This window comes from Aspergillus puulaauensis, chromosome 4, assembly GCF_016861865.1.
Source record: "Aspergillus puulaauensis MK2 DNA, chromosome 4, nearly complete sequence".
NCBI classification, from domain to species: domain Eukaryota; kingdom Fungi; phylum Ascomycota; class Eurotiomycetes; order Eurotiales; family Aspergillaceae; genus Aspergillus; species Aspergillus puulaauensis.
The window spans coordinates 712,932-731,342 of NC_054860.1; the positions used below are offsets into that span (position 1 = coordinate 712,932).

Below are 18,411 nucleotides of genomic sequence, written 5' to 3' on the forward strand. Positions count from 1 at the left end.
GAATACCATATGGTGTGACAGTTGGTTGTTCCAGGGACATGCATTTCATTATTAAATTCCATTCATTTTCCAAACGATCTTTGAGGAAACTGAGAAGTTCTGTAACGGTTTGTTGGAAAGCTTTCAATGCGGTTGCTGTAGCTTGTATGAAGCATAGAATAAAAGGTGTCAACTTCATCATGTAGATGAGCGAAGAAGCAAAAGAGTTGTTGAGATGGCAATTGGGATGATGCATCAAAGTTCCAAGTAAGAATGGCTAGCTTGGCAAGGTCATGATAATTTATTTGCTCTGAAGCCCCTGTGATATGCTCATCAAGCACGGAGTTGGTGTTTAGGCGGGTTCTGTCTTCTTGACGATAGTCTTTCAGCTTCAGGTCCCAACAGATGCCCAGGAGAGCCTTTCCGTCAACATTAAGAAGAAATGGGTTACATCTAAACCCTTGGCATAATCATACTGGCTAAAGAAGGGATTGCGTATTGGGGCTCATTCGACGGCCAATAATGGGTTCTTCTATGGAGTTGTAAACTAGTAGTCTCACCTACTAAAACAAGAAGGGCAGGCGACAGGGTGCTCGTAGATTTTTGCTCGGTAGGTAACCATCCGGAACGCCCGTGACATGAACTATTATAATAGATCTAATAGAAAAAAAAATAGACTCGAAAGACAATGGAGACTGAGAAACACGCGATCCCAACCCGTTATCAATTCAAGTTCCAAAATAGATATGCGGCTTTCGTTAAGTGGTATGTTGTAATCGTCTAAATCCGGTACACGGTCTCATCGTCTTCAAGGTACCTAGAGAGGAAAGAAAGAGGTTAGTTAAAAACAAAAAAAAAAAAAAAGTTGAACTCGCGATTGAAAATTGCAGGGGTCGTCTTACATCAATTCGTTTCTCTCATTCATAGCTGTCAAAGCCTGGATTGCCTCTGGCCGTTGGAAGACTTGTGATTCGCCTAGAGAGCGCGACGTGCGCACTGCTGTGTTGACGGCGCCAATGAGCTCCTCGACGTCAGCTGTGTCTCCCGATGTAAAGAGCTTGGTTCCCATCAAGGGACCGAGTGCTTGACGGAAGACTGTCAAACGCGCAGGTTGAATAGCCTGGGACGGCGCAGAGGCGCTAGATGTATTCTGTGATTGTGAGGTGTCGGTTTGGGATTCGACAAGCTGAGAGGCGGGCCGGGACGATGCAACGGACATGCGAGACTGGCTCGATTGTATCCGCTGTCCGCGAGGGCTTGAGTTGTACAGGCCGTCGCCGTCGACGGAAACATCATCACCTTCTGCACCCATTTCGACGTCATCATTTTCCTCTGCGCGAGCCTGTGCTGCGCGTGCTCGCAAGTTTCTCCTGGTAGAGCGAGGGGTTGCGGATGAAGTGTTTGTAGGTGTACGGTCATCATCATCATCATCCGAGTCAGAATCACTCGTTTCGGAGTCCTCATCGAAGGTGGTGACCTTTCTTCTCTTACGGCGTCCATCTTCGACGATTTCTTTAAACATAGCAAATCGCAGGATAGATTCTGCTATCCTGGCATCTTTCTCCTCAACCCGGCTAGAAAGACGTGATTTCGCATGCGCGGTTGACAGACGGATTAGGGTTTCTAGGGTACGGGCAGTAATTGGCGATGTTCGTCGCTGGTTTGCCGACAGCTCGTCGTTTCTCAGCGCAGAATAGGTTTCAACGATGTGATCAGCAGCACCTTTCGTTAGGAATGGCTTGACTCTTGACTTCGCGTATTGAATGTATTTCTTGATAAACGGGATGCTCAGGATCTCAACGTCCTTCTTCCGGCCTCGGTTTGCCATGGCGATTCCAACATGCAGCATGGAGTTGAACTTCTCGTAGACTTCAGTGGGCTGGTTTGTGTCCTCGGCGTCATCGATACCAACACCTAGGGTCTGATTGAGCTGCTCCCGCACGGGAGCGCCTTCCTCGGTGCCCGGCTGGCGATATCGGTGCATACGTAAAACGTGCTCTGAAACCATTCTGTCTCTAGCATCTTCGATGTCATCTGTCACGACGAACAACAAATCGAAACGTGACAAAAGGGAATCGGGCAAAGCAATGTTCTTGTGGGGGTCTTTGTGAGGGTCATACTGGCCATAAATAGGGTTCGCAGCAGCCAGAACACTGCAGCGAGCGTTCAGGCTGGTGTGGATACCTGCTTTGGCAATGGTGACCGTTTGTTGCTCCATGACTTCGTGAATAGCCACACGGTCAACATCACTCATCTTATCGAACTCATCAATGCAGACCACGCCCCTATCACCCAGCACCATGGCACCGGCCTCAAGCCTTCGCTCTCCTGTCTCCTTGTCTGAGGTGACGGCAGCAGTGAGACCAACACCAGAAGAACCGCGACCAGTCGTAGCTATCGCGAGAGGGGCAGTGTTTAGAACAAATCGGAGCATTTGAGATTTCGCGGTTGAAGGGTCTCCAACCATGAGAATGTTGATGTCACCACGCAAGTGTGTGCCGTTATCAAGATTCTTTTCCATGCCGCCCAAAAGCATGAGCAAAATAGCCTTTTTGATATAATCGTGACCATAAATGCTAGGGGCGAGAGAGTTGGACAGCAATTCGAAAACGTGTTTCTTCTTGGAGATCTTGTTGATGTTCCGAATATCAGTGTCCGTGATAGTTGCCTGCGCAATCCCTCCACCGGATTTTGAAGATAGCTGAATGATGTTGTTTGCCATGACGAGCGTGCGGAAGGTAGAAGACCCGGAACTCGCGTTTCGGTTTCCTAAAGAACGGTAGATTCCCACCAGCTGAATTCTGTCTCCGGGCTTCGCTCGATCAACCAAATCGTCGTCCACGATGACGTCGACGCTTCGGGGAAGCTGGCCAGCTGGGGCACGTTCGGGCATTTCTTGGATGGATATAGTTTGATGGTCCATATATGTAGAATATCCGTATTCAGTAATAAGCTATTCCATGAGAAAGGTTAGCTGCGTGCAATCCGAATCTCTCGATAAGACATACCGGATTCTTCTCATCATCCTCCTGTGGATAAACGTTCATATTTGTTACGCCGCTGGCTGTCATGGTCTGATCCCTGTATCTCCTCGCAACAAATCTATCTTTACTCTCATTGTAATGCACACTTTGGATGATTTTCGGCCGGACCAAGGAACATTTCGTGACAATGCCTTCCAGGGAAACCATCCGATTCAGGTGTGAGGATCCGAGTGTTCTTGGGTTACATGAGAATTCTCCGAAAGCTCCGATGTAAGCACAGTAATAGTTCTGTTGTATGTTAGAGGGCTCATGAGACAGTCGTGAGCGGGGAAGCATACTACATCGTCTGCAGTTTCACTCGCCGGGCGGCCTAGCGTCCCAATAATATGCTTGAGGGCTCTGTCGAATGCGTCCGACCAGTCAAATGGGGATGTAAGAAGGCTATAATCCTAGTTAACAGCAATTAATACATTATGTAGACACTTCAGCTTACCCTTCCGCCATTTCACGGTTATGCGCTCGAATTTCATCGATGCTGACCTGCATGCGAACTATTAGGGCCCTATTCAATTTCTACTAATGCCAATAAAGCGAGAGAATACGCACAATCAACCGCCGTAATTTCCGGTTCAGCATCAGTACAATATCTGCTCGGTAGCTATTCAATTCGGTCAGGATCTCGGTTCAAGTGTTTCAAGAAGGGGCCCAGGTAGATGACAACTGACCTCCGCTCTCGAGTATCAGCTATTGAAGAAAAGCCGTTAGTAAAACACAAAACAATTCGAAAGACTATTATGGTGCTTACTCGGATCAAGAAATTCGGTGGCGGCTCGCACTCGATCTTGAGCGGCCTCATCACGGAGTTGGGCTCCGTCCATGACGAAGAGTGATTCCACCGACGGTAGGATAGAAATGAGGGAAAAATGACAAGTAATGGGACCAATAAGTCGCAGAGTACTGGAGCTCTTCGGTCGATTGGTGTGACAAATTGGTCGATTTTGCAGTGATGGATCTTGAATCCCTATGGTGACTGAAGAATCATGGAAGGGTGGGATGGAGATTCTTTACTAACACGTCGTCCCAATTAGGCATAATTGCAACGCGTCTGGACGCCGCGCCGGTGCGACGCGTTAGTTTAATGACTAATCAGAAGGTCGGATCGGCTTTTCCGCCCCGAAAATCACTTAACTACATTGGAGGTACATAGAAGGTAGGTAGTCGATTGCCAGACCACAAAACGAAGCAGTATAAAACGCTTGATGACGGATTATAAAATCATGAGTCTTGGTTATTGAAGAATATATTGGTAAATATAACGTTATATCATATATTACAATATAATACAGTATAATACATAAAAATCATTTTGTACAAGTATAATGTCGGTGGGCCTACCACCTAGTAATGCTGCTCATTTCGGCAGTCTGCTCAAGATAGGTACTTCGCCTGGTCGCTTGGTGCCTCCTCATCAGGGCGGCGTAACTCTATTATCACTCGACTCCTGCGGTGCTTGAAATTCGTCTTCTTGTTCCGCAGATACGAGATCTTCATCTTCCAGCAGTTCGTCGTCCACAGAATCATCATCCATCAATTCATCGTCGTTTCCCAGTAGTCTGCGCCTTGTCGATAGTAGCGTATCAGCTTCAAGATCGAATTTATCCTCATATGTTAACGTTGACCAATATGACGAATGAGGCTCTGCAAAACCGTGGGTATCTAGACTCGATGGCGATACAGCTGCCCTGGCGCCTTCAGAACGAGGCGAGTTATCATTGCCGGTGTCAATACCTTGCGAGGGTAGTTCATCTGATAATTTGGATAGTTGTTCTTCGCGAGACTCCGCACTCTGTGGCATCCTACGGCGTCCACCCACTCCCAGGATTCCGCCCGTCCACACGAACTGCTCCTTTTCGGGGCGTACTGGATCAGGTTGCAACGGGTAACGTCGTAGCAGAACACCCTGGAACTTGTCCCGCATACGCGGCATTTCAGCTATGGCTGCAATTGTTTTGGGGGCAGTTTTGTAGAGAGAAACAAGTTGGGCATTTCCGTCTTCGATGCTTCTCCCACGGACCCGAAGTAGAGCAGCGGCAATGTGCACGAGCGTAGGGTAGGTGGGTTGCATGAAATCTGGATTCATTTCGCTCCAGTATTTCTTGCCCCTCGGACCCAACATGCTGCCTTGCTTTCGCATGCCGCGTTTCTCGATTATGTCAAATGCAGAGGATACATCGGAGTGTTTTATACCCTGTGACCTCCGAAAGTATTTCCATCCTGGGAATGCTGGCATGAATTTTTCCTCGAAAACTGCGAAGGCTCTAAGCGTATGCGACGGCTTATCAGAGGAGGCAAACAGCTGCACGTATGTAGACCAATTAAAAGTTGTCAAAACGAACCCAGCGCTCTCAACCTCTGTCACCAGTCGATCTATCTTGGCCAGTTTGTTTCGGTATGCAAGCGACTGCATGCACACAGACAAGATCCGAGAAAGTGAGAAACGGAATGTGGGAAGTATTCGAGGTCTTTCGGGGGCGAAAGAGGTTGTTTGCGGCTCCGATTTTATGAGCAAGCCATCATCATCTTTCGTTTCAGAGCTTCGTACGGTGGAATGCGGTGGTTCGGGGGCGTTTGGCGGATATAAATGGTTCCATCCACTCTCATTCATAGGCTTGCCTATCTCTTGAGCACGGCGAAAGTAAATCTCCCAGCACTCATCCACTTGTTTGTGATGCTCTGTCTTTAAATATGCGCGCGCTAGAGGCGTAAGAAGGTTGAGTGGAGCAGCTTCGAGGGCATTTTCGAACGACAATCCTTGAAGCTTTGCATATGCGTCGAATAGCTGCTTAACCATTTCTAGTGCACCATTCTTCGCATATTCCTTCATGAGAGACTCGTAATAACTCGCAGGAAAAGCCAAAGCCTGGGCAGCTCGAGAATTTTTCGCACCAGGTTTTGGTTGCCTTGTTGCTAGCTTTGCAGGATCAAAATCATTGATGATTTCAGCGAGGAATTCCTCCGCATGCCCCAAACGAGCGTTGGCGTTATCCACCTCACCTCCTTTCTCTTGGATAAGGCCCAAATCCCGACGCACTTCGGTTCTTAGATAAAGAAGGCGAGAGCTTAAACCAGCTTTACCAAACCGGGATTCAATCTCACGAAATATGATGTGCACCATATCACGATTTCGTTCTCTCATGTAGCCATACAGAACAAGGGCATAATGAAATTCTGTAGCGTGCATTCGACCGCTTCGGTGAAGCACCCTAAGGATGCGACGTGCAGAGTCGGTTTGTCTTAGAAGGACCAAGCTAAGAATGAATGTTGAATAGGTCATTTCGTCGGGCTGTATTTCCGCGGTCTCCATTGTTGAACGAACTCTAGAAATAGATTTCAGGTCCATCTGAAATGCGTAATTCCATAGTAAAACGTTCCACATCCTCACCCGTGAGCCTTCGACGTCGATTTCAAGGCAGGTCCTCGCAAAGCTTTCAGCCGCTTTGAAGTCCTTGATTCTGCAATAAGCTTCCACGATTGTATCGAGCATAGGAGTTGTTAGCTTAACATGTCGCTTTTTGGCCGTATCGAGTAGCTGAAGAACCATGTCAATTTCACCCCGGCGAGCGCATAAACCCATTAAGATACCAAATGTGTGAGAATCAAGCCTCACCCCTTGTTCAGACATCATCTTAAAACGGGAAAAGCATCCTGCGGTATCACCGGCATTTGCAAAAGCCGTGAGCAGGATATTCCAACAATGTGTATTCGGGGTGAGACCATGATCTTTAGATAGCTTATCAAACTCAGTCAAAGTATCGGTTACATTGCCCATTTTGGCGTGGGCATAAAGGATAGGTGTAAGTAATTTCCAAGACTGCGGCTGTCCGTATTGAGCGACATATTCTTTGAACACTCGCGTAACGCCGGACGGATCAGGAGCCCGAGAGAAGGCGATAAGAGCGAGTCTGAAGGCTTCCACGGAGGGTTTTGAATAAAAATGGGAGTATTCGGAGAGAAAATACTCAACACCAGTGGTAATTTCCAACCGGGCGAGTTTTCCGAGTAAATCACGAAGCAGCGAACAATGACGCTCTGAGGCCTCCATAAGCTCGCGGAATTCACGATACACGACAATGGATCTGATGATTTTCGATCTAGTTTTCGAGCTCTGAAGGGTATGGATGCAATGAATCAATGCGCGGGCCCCGATGGACCCTGTTGACCGGAAGTTCTGAAGGAGATGGAGAAGGTCCTCCGTTGACACATTCCCCACGATTGCTTGGGTTTTAAAAGCCCTATCGAGAAAGAAATCGAAGAACTTGGGCTGCGTTTCGTCTGAACCGGCTATTATGCTCGCGTCGGTTTGGAGCTGCACGGATAAATCAAGCAGATAGGTTGGCACTGAAGACTGATTCAGGAGCGGGAGCATGGTCTCCCACAGCGTGACGCTATCCGAGCATGACCGAAAGGTTTCATATAAAGTTTGAGCGAGGGCCCATTCAGCCCTCTCTACATGGTAGACTAGAGCGAAAGCCCAACATGACACACCATGACCATGAACTTCTGCTTCCTGGCAGATTCCCATCAGTTCTCCCGGTTCCTCAGCAGCGAGACAGGATTTTGTTATATTCAGGTAGTCCTCAGCGGAGCGTGACGTCTCAGTAATCACATGGAACAAGTTTTTTGCTCTCCTATGATTCGTCTTGTTTGCTGATTTGCTGAACTGCGCAAGTAAAGTTGGGTTTAAATCAGATGGCTGGCCAGCAAGCATATAGAGCTGCCACGCCCTGTCGGCTTCACTGAGTATCCCTTTTCCCAAAAGTTCCACAAGCGTATGTCTTGACCACTCTCTATCCGGTTGGTTGTTCCCATTGTCGTGAACGCCGCCCAGCTCTTCCACTCCAACTGCTCGATGAAACTCAGTTTGGGAGGTAAATGTTCTGCAGGCAAGGGCGCCGGTCCTTCTCTTCCTTCGCGCAGGCAGGATTCTTGAATAGCGAAGCAAACGGGTAATCACAAATTCTTGCGTCTGACTGGGATACAGAAATCCGAGCGTTGGGGCTTGTGAATCGCTCGGGATTTGGCCGGGGCTTGTGCTCGAGTCTCGCAATTGCAGCGGCCGCCGAGAACCAAATTGTCTTTTCGAATAACTGGAGTGGCTGCTGGCGTATTTCCCAGGCTTGGTACAGAAGGCTTTTCGATTTCGGAGAGCTCCATTTGGGTCTCGGAGGAGACGCCGCCCTGCGTTCTCAACACATCCCGCGGTCCGTTCCAGCATCCCCCCTCGAAAGCGTAGGCTTTGGCCTAAATTTTCACCGTAGTTCCGTTAAACGAGATAGCATATCGGTTTCTGTTCGGTTCTCGGGGAGGAAAGCTGCAAGACAATGAACACCCCAGAGTTGCGGAGACTGCGAAGCCAACCGAGGTGATGTCTACCTGCAAGATCGTGTAACTAAATTTCAATCCGAGTTCGAGAGGCTCGTGGGTATTATAATAAAACAATAAAGAGAGTCAAAAAAAAGGCAGTGTTGGCAGCTTCAATCGGCAATGTTGACGGCAGGCGAAATTTTGGCGGTTCAACGGCGCAGAAAGCAAAAGGCCGAACAGCAGGTTCGGGATTAAGTTTGGCCGCGCACCTTATGATCGGGCGGGCCACGTCCACTCCGCTGGGGTTGATGCAGCGGGCAAATGAACAACAATTGCTAATTTAACCCCTCGTCCCGACCAGGCCAGTTGCCAGTGAATTGCTTGCAACCATGGATATTACCGATTATATCTTCGCTCGGAGAGAGGAGGTCCTCGTGGCTGGAGACTACAATGGCTATCGGGCACACACAACTCGCAAATTGCACAATATTCGCAAGAAGCTTGGGCAGACTACTCCTAAAGGCCGGAAATATACCTCTAAGCCTCCTATCAGTGCCGAAGATGTCGGTCAAAATGTCGCGTACGCTTCCCAATCGAGAACTTTCATCATGCTTCATCACAAGGGCTAATAAACAATTGCTTGCAGCAACGTCCATCTCCTCCTCCTCAGTGCAGAACGAGCATGGGCTCAAGCGATGCACATGAAATCAACACATTCGGCAGATCCATCAGCGAAAGGAATATCCGGCTCTGCGCGGCGTCATATCATCTCGCGACTAAACAAAGCGGCTGGATACGCCAACCAGCTGGCCGTCCTACTGGAAGATAAGAGCAGCTCTGGCGCTACTGACACCGATATCCTGGAAGCACGGGCTTACTTGAGCTCGCTCATTGGGGCATCATGCCTGGAAAAGCGCAGCTGGGAACAATGCGTTCGAAATTACTCCATTTCGCGGGTCATCTATACTGCGCTAGGCCAAGCCGCAAGGAAGGATGCGTTTCGTGATCTTTTATCCGGCAATATCGACCCAAGTCTACGATATGCAGCATATCAGATGAAGCTTCCACGGTCGAATCCTATACCGTCATTGGCCATCGAATACTTCCCTGGTGACGCAAACATCAGATCCGAGGTTGAGAAGGCCGACCCCAATTGCCTGAAAGAAGATGCGGCTGGGACACGACGAACCGCGGATGGGGATGTCCAGCAGCTGCCTGAGAGTATTACTTGGAGGTCTCACACTGTCGCAATAGAAGATGCTGTGATTTCCCAAGCGCTCGCGGCGGCATCAGCTGAGGAGTCTCGGCTTGCTGCTTGGCTCAATGCCCCCGAGGGAAGCTCCGCTTCCGCAAAGGACAAAGCCGCAGCATACGATAACGTAATCATCGCCAGCCAAGACGCGGTTGATGCCACGAAAACGGCTATTGATGACCTTGCGGGCGAGGGTGTGGATCCCAGTGACAAGAGGATGCAAAGCTTGCAAATAACTCGGACAGCCGTGAACTACGCCCTGGTGGGCTGGAGAATCGGACGTAACCGCGTTCTGTGTGGTGAGAACGACGGTATCATCTTTGAGCCTAGTCGGATGCAATCGTCGAATAAAAAGGCGACGTCTGAGTATGACGAATCCAGCGGCAAGAAATTGACATGGTTGCGTGAGAGGGTGGTTTTGTATGATTCCACCTTGCAGAGTATTGAGTTCATTCTTGATCTACCGGGTATTGCCGCAGACACAGGCTTTGTTCGGGAGCTTGAAGCAAAGCGCAACTACTTCCGTGCCTTAAGGTGGGACTCACACCATGCCTCTTGGTGATTCGCTTACACTAACATGTATTTGACTAGATGCCTAACCATTGGCCGCTCTCATGCGCTTCTTGGAAAGTCTCAGAATGCCCTCGCCTTGTTCTCACAAGCCCTATCCCTTGCGTCAGAAGCCGTTGCATCATCCCAGTCCAAGGTCGAGATTGACGAACCACCAAGATCAGACGTCTCGCTCAACCAAGCCCAAGCACTTGAGCACGAACTCCGAGCCCTCGTCACCAAATATCAAGGCCTGGTCACCCTCGAGAGTATATCCGCCCAAGAGCAATCCTCTAAGTCAACCAACCAGTGTCCGCTTGTTGAGCGTCTCCACGAGTACTCTGGCGATCGCCTCGACCTGGATAACCTTGTCCCGTACCCGCCTGAGATACGCCCAATCCCTGTTAAGCCGCTCTTTCTTGACGTCGCGTGGAACTACATCGACTATCCGCGTGAGGGCAAAGCCGCTGTCTCAACAGGTGCCACCCAGGCCCAAGCGGCAGAGCCAGCAACTGAAGAAAGGACGACTGGCCGACGCGGCTGGTTTGGCTTTGGTCGTTGAGATATTCTATCACATTAGTTCTGCTACCTCTTCCTTGTATCTACCATTAATGCACAAATGAGATACCGATGATGCAGTATATCTTCCACGTAGGGTAACACGTCTACCTCGAGAGGATAATTTTCTACATAGCGTACACTCACTAAGTCTCGAAATGATTGTTCTTCCGGACCCGGGGTTTACTTTACATTCCAAGTACTTAAAATCCACCAGTTCAAGAACGGTTTTCTTGCATAACAAAATAATCCCATAATTAATATTAATATAAGTAGCATTATCTAGGTCATTCGAAGGCGAAAAGCGTGACGAAGAGATCACGCAATGAAAACAACTCCACGTGGCTCATTCCCATATTACATGGTTTTATCCCAAGCCAGTCTTAACTCCCCATTCCGCTCTCCGCGCGGCAGAGTCGAAACGCGAGGCCGTTTCGAAACGTGCCGTCGGGGACCGGCGGAGAACCGGCATTATTCCAGAATTATCCACACAAAACAGAATTGAACAGCAAAAATGATACACCCGTCGGACAGTGGCGTTTTGGATCCGTGAAAATAGATACAGGGGGAGAAGAGGAAAAGAAGAAAACCCTTCGGTTGTTCTATCTCCAGGACAGAGACCCCGGGGTTGAGGGCCCACAAAGCGAGTGCTTTTTCAGGTCCTGGGTTGCATGCTTGAGTTTCACCACGTGGGATGTGCCACAAAGACATAATATATTGACTGAAACTCCGGTTTATCGCTTTTGAATATGAATCACGCGCGAGGACGGAATGTAAGAAGGCAGTCATCCTGTTACAATGTTAGTCTGGGAACCAAGGGATGCATATAAAAATTGAATAAAAGTGAAGGAACATACCTGAGGGAAGATGGTCGCAAAGACCTTGATATCCTCAGACTGGGGAGTTGGGGTGTGAACCCAATCCATCTCCATACTGGCCTTGGCAATCATCGCCATCAAGTTAGAGACGGCGTATTGTTGACCGAGACAGTAGTGAGGACCGGTGCCGAAGATAAGCCAGTTCTTGGGGTGCTGTTCGGCGATTCCGGTGACCCAGCGATCAGGGTCGAATGAGTCCGCATTGGGGTAGGCCTCCTCATCACGAGTAGCAGGGTAGACAGATGGGATGATCATAGAGCCCTTGGCCACAGTAATCTTATCGGTGATAGGGAAGTCTCTCTTGGCGACGTAGGGAACCATGATGACAGGAGGGCGGTAACGGAGGGTCTCCTTGACGACAGCGCGGGTGTAAGTCATGTTGTCGAGCAACTCCATAGTCAAAGGTGCCTTCGCATCTCCATTGCGAAGACGCAGGTTTTCCTCGCGGACCTTGTCAAGAATCTCGGGGCGATCAGCCATGAGTTGGAACAACCAGGTGCAAGCAGAGCTGGTCGCATCCTGGGAGGCGAACAGAAAGGTGAAGATGGTTTGGGAGACTTCATAGTCGGTGAAATCACGAAGAACCTGAGGCGGCTTCTCGGACGAGTCGACCTCAATGCCCTGAGCAATCTTCTCGCGGTATTTAGCCGAGTCGAGCTGGGCCTTAATCCATGCATCCATGATACAGCTGATATCACCACCAGCAGACATGCGGGCCCTACTCTTGGCAGCGCACTTTGCGAATTCCTCCAGAACCATATCCGCAGCCTTCTTCCCATACCAAGTCTTTGTGAATGGAAGAATGATAGGGAAGTTGACGAGTTCGAGCGCAGCGGTGATGTTGTAGTAGTCATCGGAAATCTTCATAATAGCCTCATCGGAGATGTAGTGGCCAACAAATGTACGGCAAGAAACGGCGCACATCAGCTCACGGAATTCCGGCATCCACGGGGTGGGCTCGTGGTTTGCTTCCTTGGACTTTTGGAGGAAGCGCGCGTAGTAGTCATTATAGACCTCCTCCATGCGAGGAAGGTAGCAAGACAGAGCATGGCGAGTGAAAAGACTGTTCAAGCCCTTGCGGAAATCAACGTGCTGCTTGCCATCCAAAAACACCCAGTTGGTCTTACCAAGCAACTTGTGCGCGGCATCCACGACACAGGGCTTGACATATGTGGGCGAGTTAAAGATCTTGCGGGACATATCACGAGTGGAAGCGATGACAACAAATCTAACACGTCGAAATTAGTGTCCAATCCCAAAAAAAAAACATCAGTTCGGAATGCGAATGCACGACATACTTGTGGAAAACTGACACGCAGCTCAACTCGCCGCTGTCCCATTTGGCCTTGTATTCGTGAAATTTCGGGTTGACGGACTGCAGGAAGGGTCCCATGAACGGGAGTTTCCATGTCGGGCCAACAATGGCACCCTTGAGGTAGATGTATCGGACTGTAAGATAGGCAATTAGTTGCTGAAGTAACTCGATGTTCCCGGCGGAACTTACACTGGTCATAGACCACGGCCAAGGCGAACAGAGTCGCCAGAGTCTTCCACAAAGTCAATCCACTGAGAAAATCCGCGACCAAGCCGGCGGGCTGGAAAAGCGCAGGATAGACAGTGGCATCTGCCGCAGGGGAGACAAAGCTCCCATTGATCTCAGCCATCTCAAACGATTGAACAGTCTCCGGAAGCGAGTGTGGGAGAGAGGTCGAGGGACAGAGAATCCTGAGGTCGAAGATGAGACTCGATCCGCAAAGGGGGAGTTTTGGCGGATAAGGAGGAAATTAATTGTAGAGACGATCGGATGGAAGCGCGGTCTGTCTGGGTCCACTACAGCGAACCGCTCGAGCCAACTTGGAAGCACGTGAGATGCGGGAAAGACAAGCAACAAATCACAGGAAGTGCAGCGGGGACTCGGGCAACGGCTCGAATCCTGTGAGGAGAGTTGAATTAATCATGCGAGCTGGCAAAGAAATGCCTTGACCAGAGCACCGACGAGAAAACAGGGGGCAGCAATTTGAGCGGGGATGGCGGGATCAGTATTACCGCTGCCGAGTAGCTTTGGTCCCTCAATTCCCCTTTCATGGAGCTTATTCTTGTGCAACTTCACTTCTGTTGATGTATTTTGGTGTAACGCAAGGTATGTTTAGTACACTATAAATTTTTTATCAATATTTACACCAATAGGAATGGCAGACAGTCCGAAATAAGCCAATACCGTTGGATCGGTAGCAGACAGCTTCTCCGCCCATTGTATTGTATTGTAACAAAGATTCCGCTGGCCGGCCGGGAACGAGATTGCCGAATCACCTTACAAGGAGACTTTCGAAGCCTCAGGCACACAGGGGCGCCAGGCACGCCAGGCAGTCAGGCCATCCATGGAAACCTGTCAGAACAACCTTAACATGACTTTGGTTAAGGTCTGCTTGCTGTCACAGCACTCAATAGAATGTACTTTTTCTTTCTCTCGGGGAGATTGGAGCTAAATTGGGACACGCTCACAAGGTTGGCACAGCGTTGGCACAGACCGATATACCTGCACGAGTTTATAAACTCTCAAGCTTATCCGCCACGTTGAGGGACAACTTGAACTCAGACATTTGGGGCAAAGGATTGGCACAGGGAAGCCATGCCTTCTATCCCAGAATAGTAGCAGGTGGGACCAGGCAACTATGGGCGTCTCCCGGCTCTTCGTATGTTGAAAATGGGCCAACGACACATCCGAGCGGCGCCTTGCATAATGTGCCAGCTACCGGTTTGCCTGCCATTTTGCCGTCCTAGTGTAGAGTCGAGACTCGAGAAGCATTGTTTCTTGGATTGTCCAATCATCTGCAAAAGCAATCCTATTTTCCTGAGAATCGTGGCTCCCATGTTTCTAACGTAACATGCACATGCGCCAGAAGGATCGTGGATAAAGGGCGCCATCCACACCCAAGGGTCAAATGTGGCATGATCTGACGGTGCCGACCCCAAATGCTAATGTTGATGTCGAGCAAGTGGTGTGGATATCAAACCATCCCTCGACGTTGTACGACACTGCAGGTCTCGGAGTCAAGCTCTGCCCTCGGTGGACTCCGAGCAACATGACAAGGCTAGGGTTTGTTGACTTGCAAATTGGTGAGCAAAATGCAGGTGCCCGAAATCCGTCGATTAAATCGTGGCATAGATGAGGGAGAAGTGAGAAGAGATCATGAAGTGAAAAGAACCTAAGTCGGACACATGGCCCCTGCAAACGTCAACCAGCCAACCTTGACTGAACTTCTGCACGTCCTCAGCCCTACAGATATTAATAGGCACAGAGTCTCGCCCGGGATAGGCCCCAGTTGTTGTCTTCGCTCACGCAACATGTGCCCCATTTGCCCACGACCACCCAAGTGAGACCAGGCATCAACTGGGCCAGCGAAGCATCTCACAAAGCACAAAGCACCGATAACGCCACCTTGATGTGGTGACTCTTCTGAGCTCGGTTTCTTTCGAGGCTGAAGAAACATCTCCAATCATCCTTGACAGTTGAACTTTCGCACTAACGATCGCCACGCCCCAGGTTTTTCATTGGATCCCGATTCGTATTGGGCAAAACATGCGTTGGGATCGTGATTCCCCCGGGCCAACCAAATTCCATCTGATGCATGTCTCCCATTGACATTCGACCCTGCCTGAAGGATTATGATGATGAAGGCTGCTGGATACGAAGGCGTCCAAATACGAGGAATCCCGGGTTCCACGAGTTTGATGAGAGCAGTATAAATACATCGCCTACGCCGAGGAGTTTGAATGTGATCAACCCAAACAAATACATTTATTTCTTTCTTTCAGCTTCAGTCTTCTTTACAAGAACGACCCTCAAATCTCCAAAATGTATACCATCAAGATTGTCTCCGCCCTTGCGATTCTCGCGACTGCCTCCCAAGCAGCCCAGGTCAACAGACCTGCAATCAAAGACTCAACCATCATGCGGTCGACTGTGAGCTGCACCGACTGCCCTGGTAACGACTGCTACCAGTGCACCTACGGCTCTGAGGACAGGCTGCGGGCAAACACTGGCGGTCTCGCCTGGATTCGCAGTATTGTCGGGTTCGAAATTCCTGGCGACGTGGATCCTTCCACTATTACCCAGTGCACTGTGCAGTTCCCAGCCTTCACCAAACTCCCAGAGTACGGATTTAACTTAACCGTTTCTCCTGCGGTCTCCTCTGACTGGGATGAGGCCACTGTGAGTGGCAACAATGCGCCTCCTTCAACGGACGCTATCAACACTTTCCCTGTGCCGGCATTGACAAACCCGCCCCTGTTGGATATAACGAACGCCTGTAAGGCTGCTGGTGATGATGGGCAATTCTCGATCTATATTGGGGCGGAATCCGGTTCCTTTGAGATTTGGTCGAAAGACTCCGGGAACCCTGCTATTTTGCACATCTCCCATGACTGAGTTGATTCAATTTTGTTCCCTGTTGTTTGTATTTACCCTGAGGTTAAATGTGGTTCCTGGGCAGGCGTGTCTAAGGTATACAAGGCGATAAGTTAATGCAAATTATCGGCACCGGACTCCGAGCTAATGACACCCTTTTAGTTACAGTTTCTTGCATTTACAAATGTCTAAATATCCAAGTGCCATGTCCAACTTAGTGTATAGTAATCCCCTTAGTAGCGACACAGCTGTTTCAAGGTGGTTGGTCTTCGCATAACATGACAGTCTTCTGCCATCCGTGTGATTCGTACGTGGTTCGGTAAGACAGCCGGCCGACCCTAGAGTAGGGTGCATCCTGAGTTATGAGCATATTATTTTCAATTTCGGCCCATTTCTAATGCCGCTCCGTGGCTGTGGCCCAAAATAATCAATGCAGGCCTTTTGGTTTGGCGAGTCTAAAGGACCAGTCTGCCGCGGCGTCGATATCTGATCTAGATTGTCTTGTCGGTGATAGTAACAGTGTTAACTGGTCACTTTGCAAAGTGAAGGTACCTTTTGAATCAAGGCCCATGGGTGATATCGCGCGATCATATGTGTCCATCCATGTATGGTAAGTAACGCAATAAGTGCAGTAGGAAGGAAGGAGCAAAGATAAAAAAAAAAAAAAAAGTTGACTCCCCCGAGCCGGAATCGAGCCGGCGACCTTTCGGTTACAATGTTGGTAACTAGGTTACCACGTGATATTACAGCCGAACGCCATATCCAACTAGACCATCGGGGGTTGATCAGTTACTTTATTTTTAGAGTTTAGCCATAATATACCCGTGGTAAACTATTACCATGCAGTGTTCTTATGAGGGCCTTTGCCGGAGCATCATCAAAAAAAGAATAGAATTGTCCCGTCCTTTATTATAAACATGATTACTATCAGCGTTAGTATGACAGATACTTCTAGTTCTACACTTGTAAACTTCGTTTGGTGTTGTTGGCTTTGTGGTTTCGATCATGCAATAGTCGCAGCTTCGATATATATTTGACTATTTGTAGCGGGGTTAACCAGCCATAGGTAATTGTATCTCGAAATGCATATGTGGGAATCCCCAGTCCGATTCAAACTAGTAAACCTAGTTACCCCACGAACTTCAAGCGTTATATAATATATACCAGTGAGTTTTATCTGTCGAGGCCATCGTGGTTCTCCGCATAGTATCGTGAAGCTGGGCGGTGGAGCTCGGCCGTGACATCACCCGAGGAAACCGAGAATTCGCGACCAACTCCAGCTCTCCATCGTTTTGCAACATCCCCATTGCGATCAAAAGTCCAAGTCTAAGGATGACCTCCTTAATTTCCGTCAGACACCGACCAGGTGACATCGCGTCCCTCGTCGCGCGCGCCACCAAGTATGCTCTCCCCAGAGAGCGTACCGCAGCCCGAAACCTCCGCACTGGCCGACAACTCTCAACATCATGCCTCGCACGCCGAACCCAGTTTCAAGCCAGCCAATACTCCCGGTTCTCGCGGGTGCAGACTACACCAGCACATCGTTTTCCACAAGTATCACCGTCAACCGTTCGCTGGAACAGCGAGAAGAGCGGTAGCCCTACATTCCGACAATGGGGCTTTGAAGATGTATTTCCTCCACCTATACCTACTCAAACAAGTGCAGGAAAAAATAAATAGAACGCACTGTCTAACACCGAACCCCAAACAGATAAATGCGCGTCTCCCCTCAGAAACAGCAGACACGCCGCCTTCCTCGCCCCAAAAGAACCTCATCCTAGTTGACGTCCGCGAACCAGCCGAACTCACCAGTACCGGGGTCATCCCCTCCGCAGTTGCCGTGCCGTTAGCTTCACAGCCGGATGCCCTCTTTTTGACGCCGGATGAGTTTGAGACTAGGTTTGGGTATCCCAAGCCCGGCGCGGGCTCGGGTGAAGACGGGGGTGATATAGTATTCTACTGCAAGGCGGGAGTGAGGGCCAGGGCCGCGGCGCAGTTGGCTGTCCAAGCCGGGTATGACCCGGAGAGGATCGGAGTTTACGATGGGAGCTGGCTGGACTGGGCACAGAATGGAGGAAGGGCAGAGGAATGGGAAGGGTATGAGTAGGTAGTTGGCTGAGTTTCATTTGGGTTGACTATCTTATTTCCAGCCGCATAAAATGAATATTGAATGGAGTGAATTCTGCGTACATACCAAGTGCAATAAAGAGTTGTTCAAAAACTTTTTTGTTTTTTTGATAAATCCAGTCATAAAAAAAACTAGGTATCAACTACACCCTATTTTATAGCCCTAAATCATGTACATCCCTGAAAATTCAAGTCATAGCCGCCAGTCCATCGATATTCCACCCCTCGACCCCGTCCAATGTCGAAGATGTTATCGTATCACATCATAGGCCATTGGACGGCTCCCATTCAGATAGTTTGCATACCACCTTG

The 18,411-nt window shown here is 49.3% G+C and overlaps 6 protein-coding genes and 1 non-coding gene across 7 annotated transcripts; 3 read left to right on the forward strand and 4 right to left on the reverse strand.

Moving 5' to 3' along the window:
• Nucleotides 1-759: 759 nt before the first annotated feature.
• Nucleotides 760-3,841, reverse strand: MCM3 (MCM DNA helicase complex subunit MCM3; the record flags this gene model as incomplete). The annotated part of the gene is made up of 8 exons (XM_041703361.1): nucleotides 760-796; nucleotides 882-2,932; nucleotides 2,988-3,251; nucleotides 3,302-3,404; nucleotides 3,457-3,503; nucleotides 3,570-3,621; nucleotides 3,689-3,707; nucleotides 3,769-3,841. The coding sequence occupies 8 exons, from the start codon at nucleotides 3,839-3,841 to the stop codon at nucleotides 760-762; spliced, it is 2,646 nt and encodes an 881-aa protein (XP_041556055.1).
• A 590-nt stretch (nucleotides 3,842-4,431) lies between these two features.
• On the reverse strand, nucleotides 4,432-8,238 carry APUU_40306A (putative translation regulator (Cya5); the record flags this gene model as incomplete). Its single annotated transcript, XM_041703363.1, has 1 exon — nucleotides 4,432-8,238. One exon carries the CDS (start codon nucleotides 8,236-8,238, stop codon nucleotides 4,432-4,434), a length of 3,807 nt encoding a protein of 1,268 aa, XP_041556056.1.
• Nucleotides 8,239-8,716: 478 nt separating this feature from the next.
• APUU_40307S (signal recognition particle subunit SRP68) lies at nucleotides 8,717-10,690 on the forward strand (the record flags this gene model as incomplete). The annotated part of the gene is made up of 3 exons (XM_041703364.1): nucleotides 8,717-8,907; nucleotides 8,974-10,113; nucleotides 10,171-10,690. 3 exons carry the CDS (start codon nucleotides 8,717-8,719, stop codon nucleotides 10,688-10,690), a joined length of 1,851 nt encoding a protein of 616 aa, XP_041556057.1.
• Nucleotides 10,691-11,440: 750 nt separating this feature from the next.
• Nucleotides 11,441-13,228, reverse strand: erg5 (C-22 sterol desaturase erg5; the record flags this gene model as incomplete). Its single annotated transcript, XM_041703365.1, has 4 exons — nucleotides 11,441-11,476; nucleotides 11,544-12,792; nucleotides 12,863-13,013; nucleotides 13,069-13,228. The coding sequence occupies 4 exons, from the start codon at nucleotides 13,226-13,228 to the stop codon at nucleotides 11,441-11,443; spliced, it is 1,596 nt and encodes a 531-aa protein (XP_041556058.1).
• A 2,192-nt stretch (nucleotides 13,229-15,420) lies between these two features.
• Nucleotides 15,421-15,993, forward strand: APUU_40309S (uncharacterized protein; the record flags this gene model as incomplete). Its single annotated transcript, XM_041703366.1, has 1 exon — nucleotides 15,421-15,993. The coding sequence occupies one exon, from the start codon at nucleotides 15,421-15,423 to the stop codon at nucleotides 15,991-15,993; it is 573 nt and encodes a 190-aa protein (XP_041556059.1).
• A 654-nt stretch (nucleotides 15,994-16,647) lies between these two features.
• APUU_t40003A lies at nucleotides 16,648-16,753 on the reverse strand. Its single transcript has one exon. It is a non-coding gene; the product is annotated as a tRNA-Tyr (tRNA).
• A 551-nt stretch (nucleotides 16,754-17,304) lies between these two features.
• Nucleotides 17,305-18,079, forward strand: APUU_40310S (rhodanese-like domain-containing protein; the record flags this gene model as incomplete). Its single annotated transcript, XM_041703367.1, has 2 exons — nucleotides 17,305-17,601; nucleotides 17,684-18,079. 2 exons carry the CDS (start codon nucleotides 17,305-17,307, stop codon nucleotides 18,077-18,079), a joined length of 693 nt encoding a protein of 230 aa, XP_041556060.1.
• Between the last annotated feature and the right edge of the window lie 332 nt (nucleotides 18,080-18,411).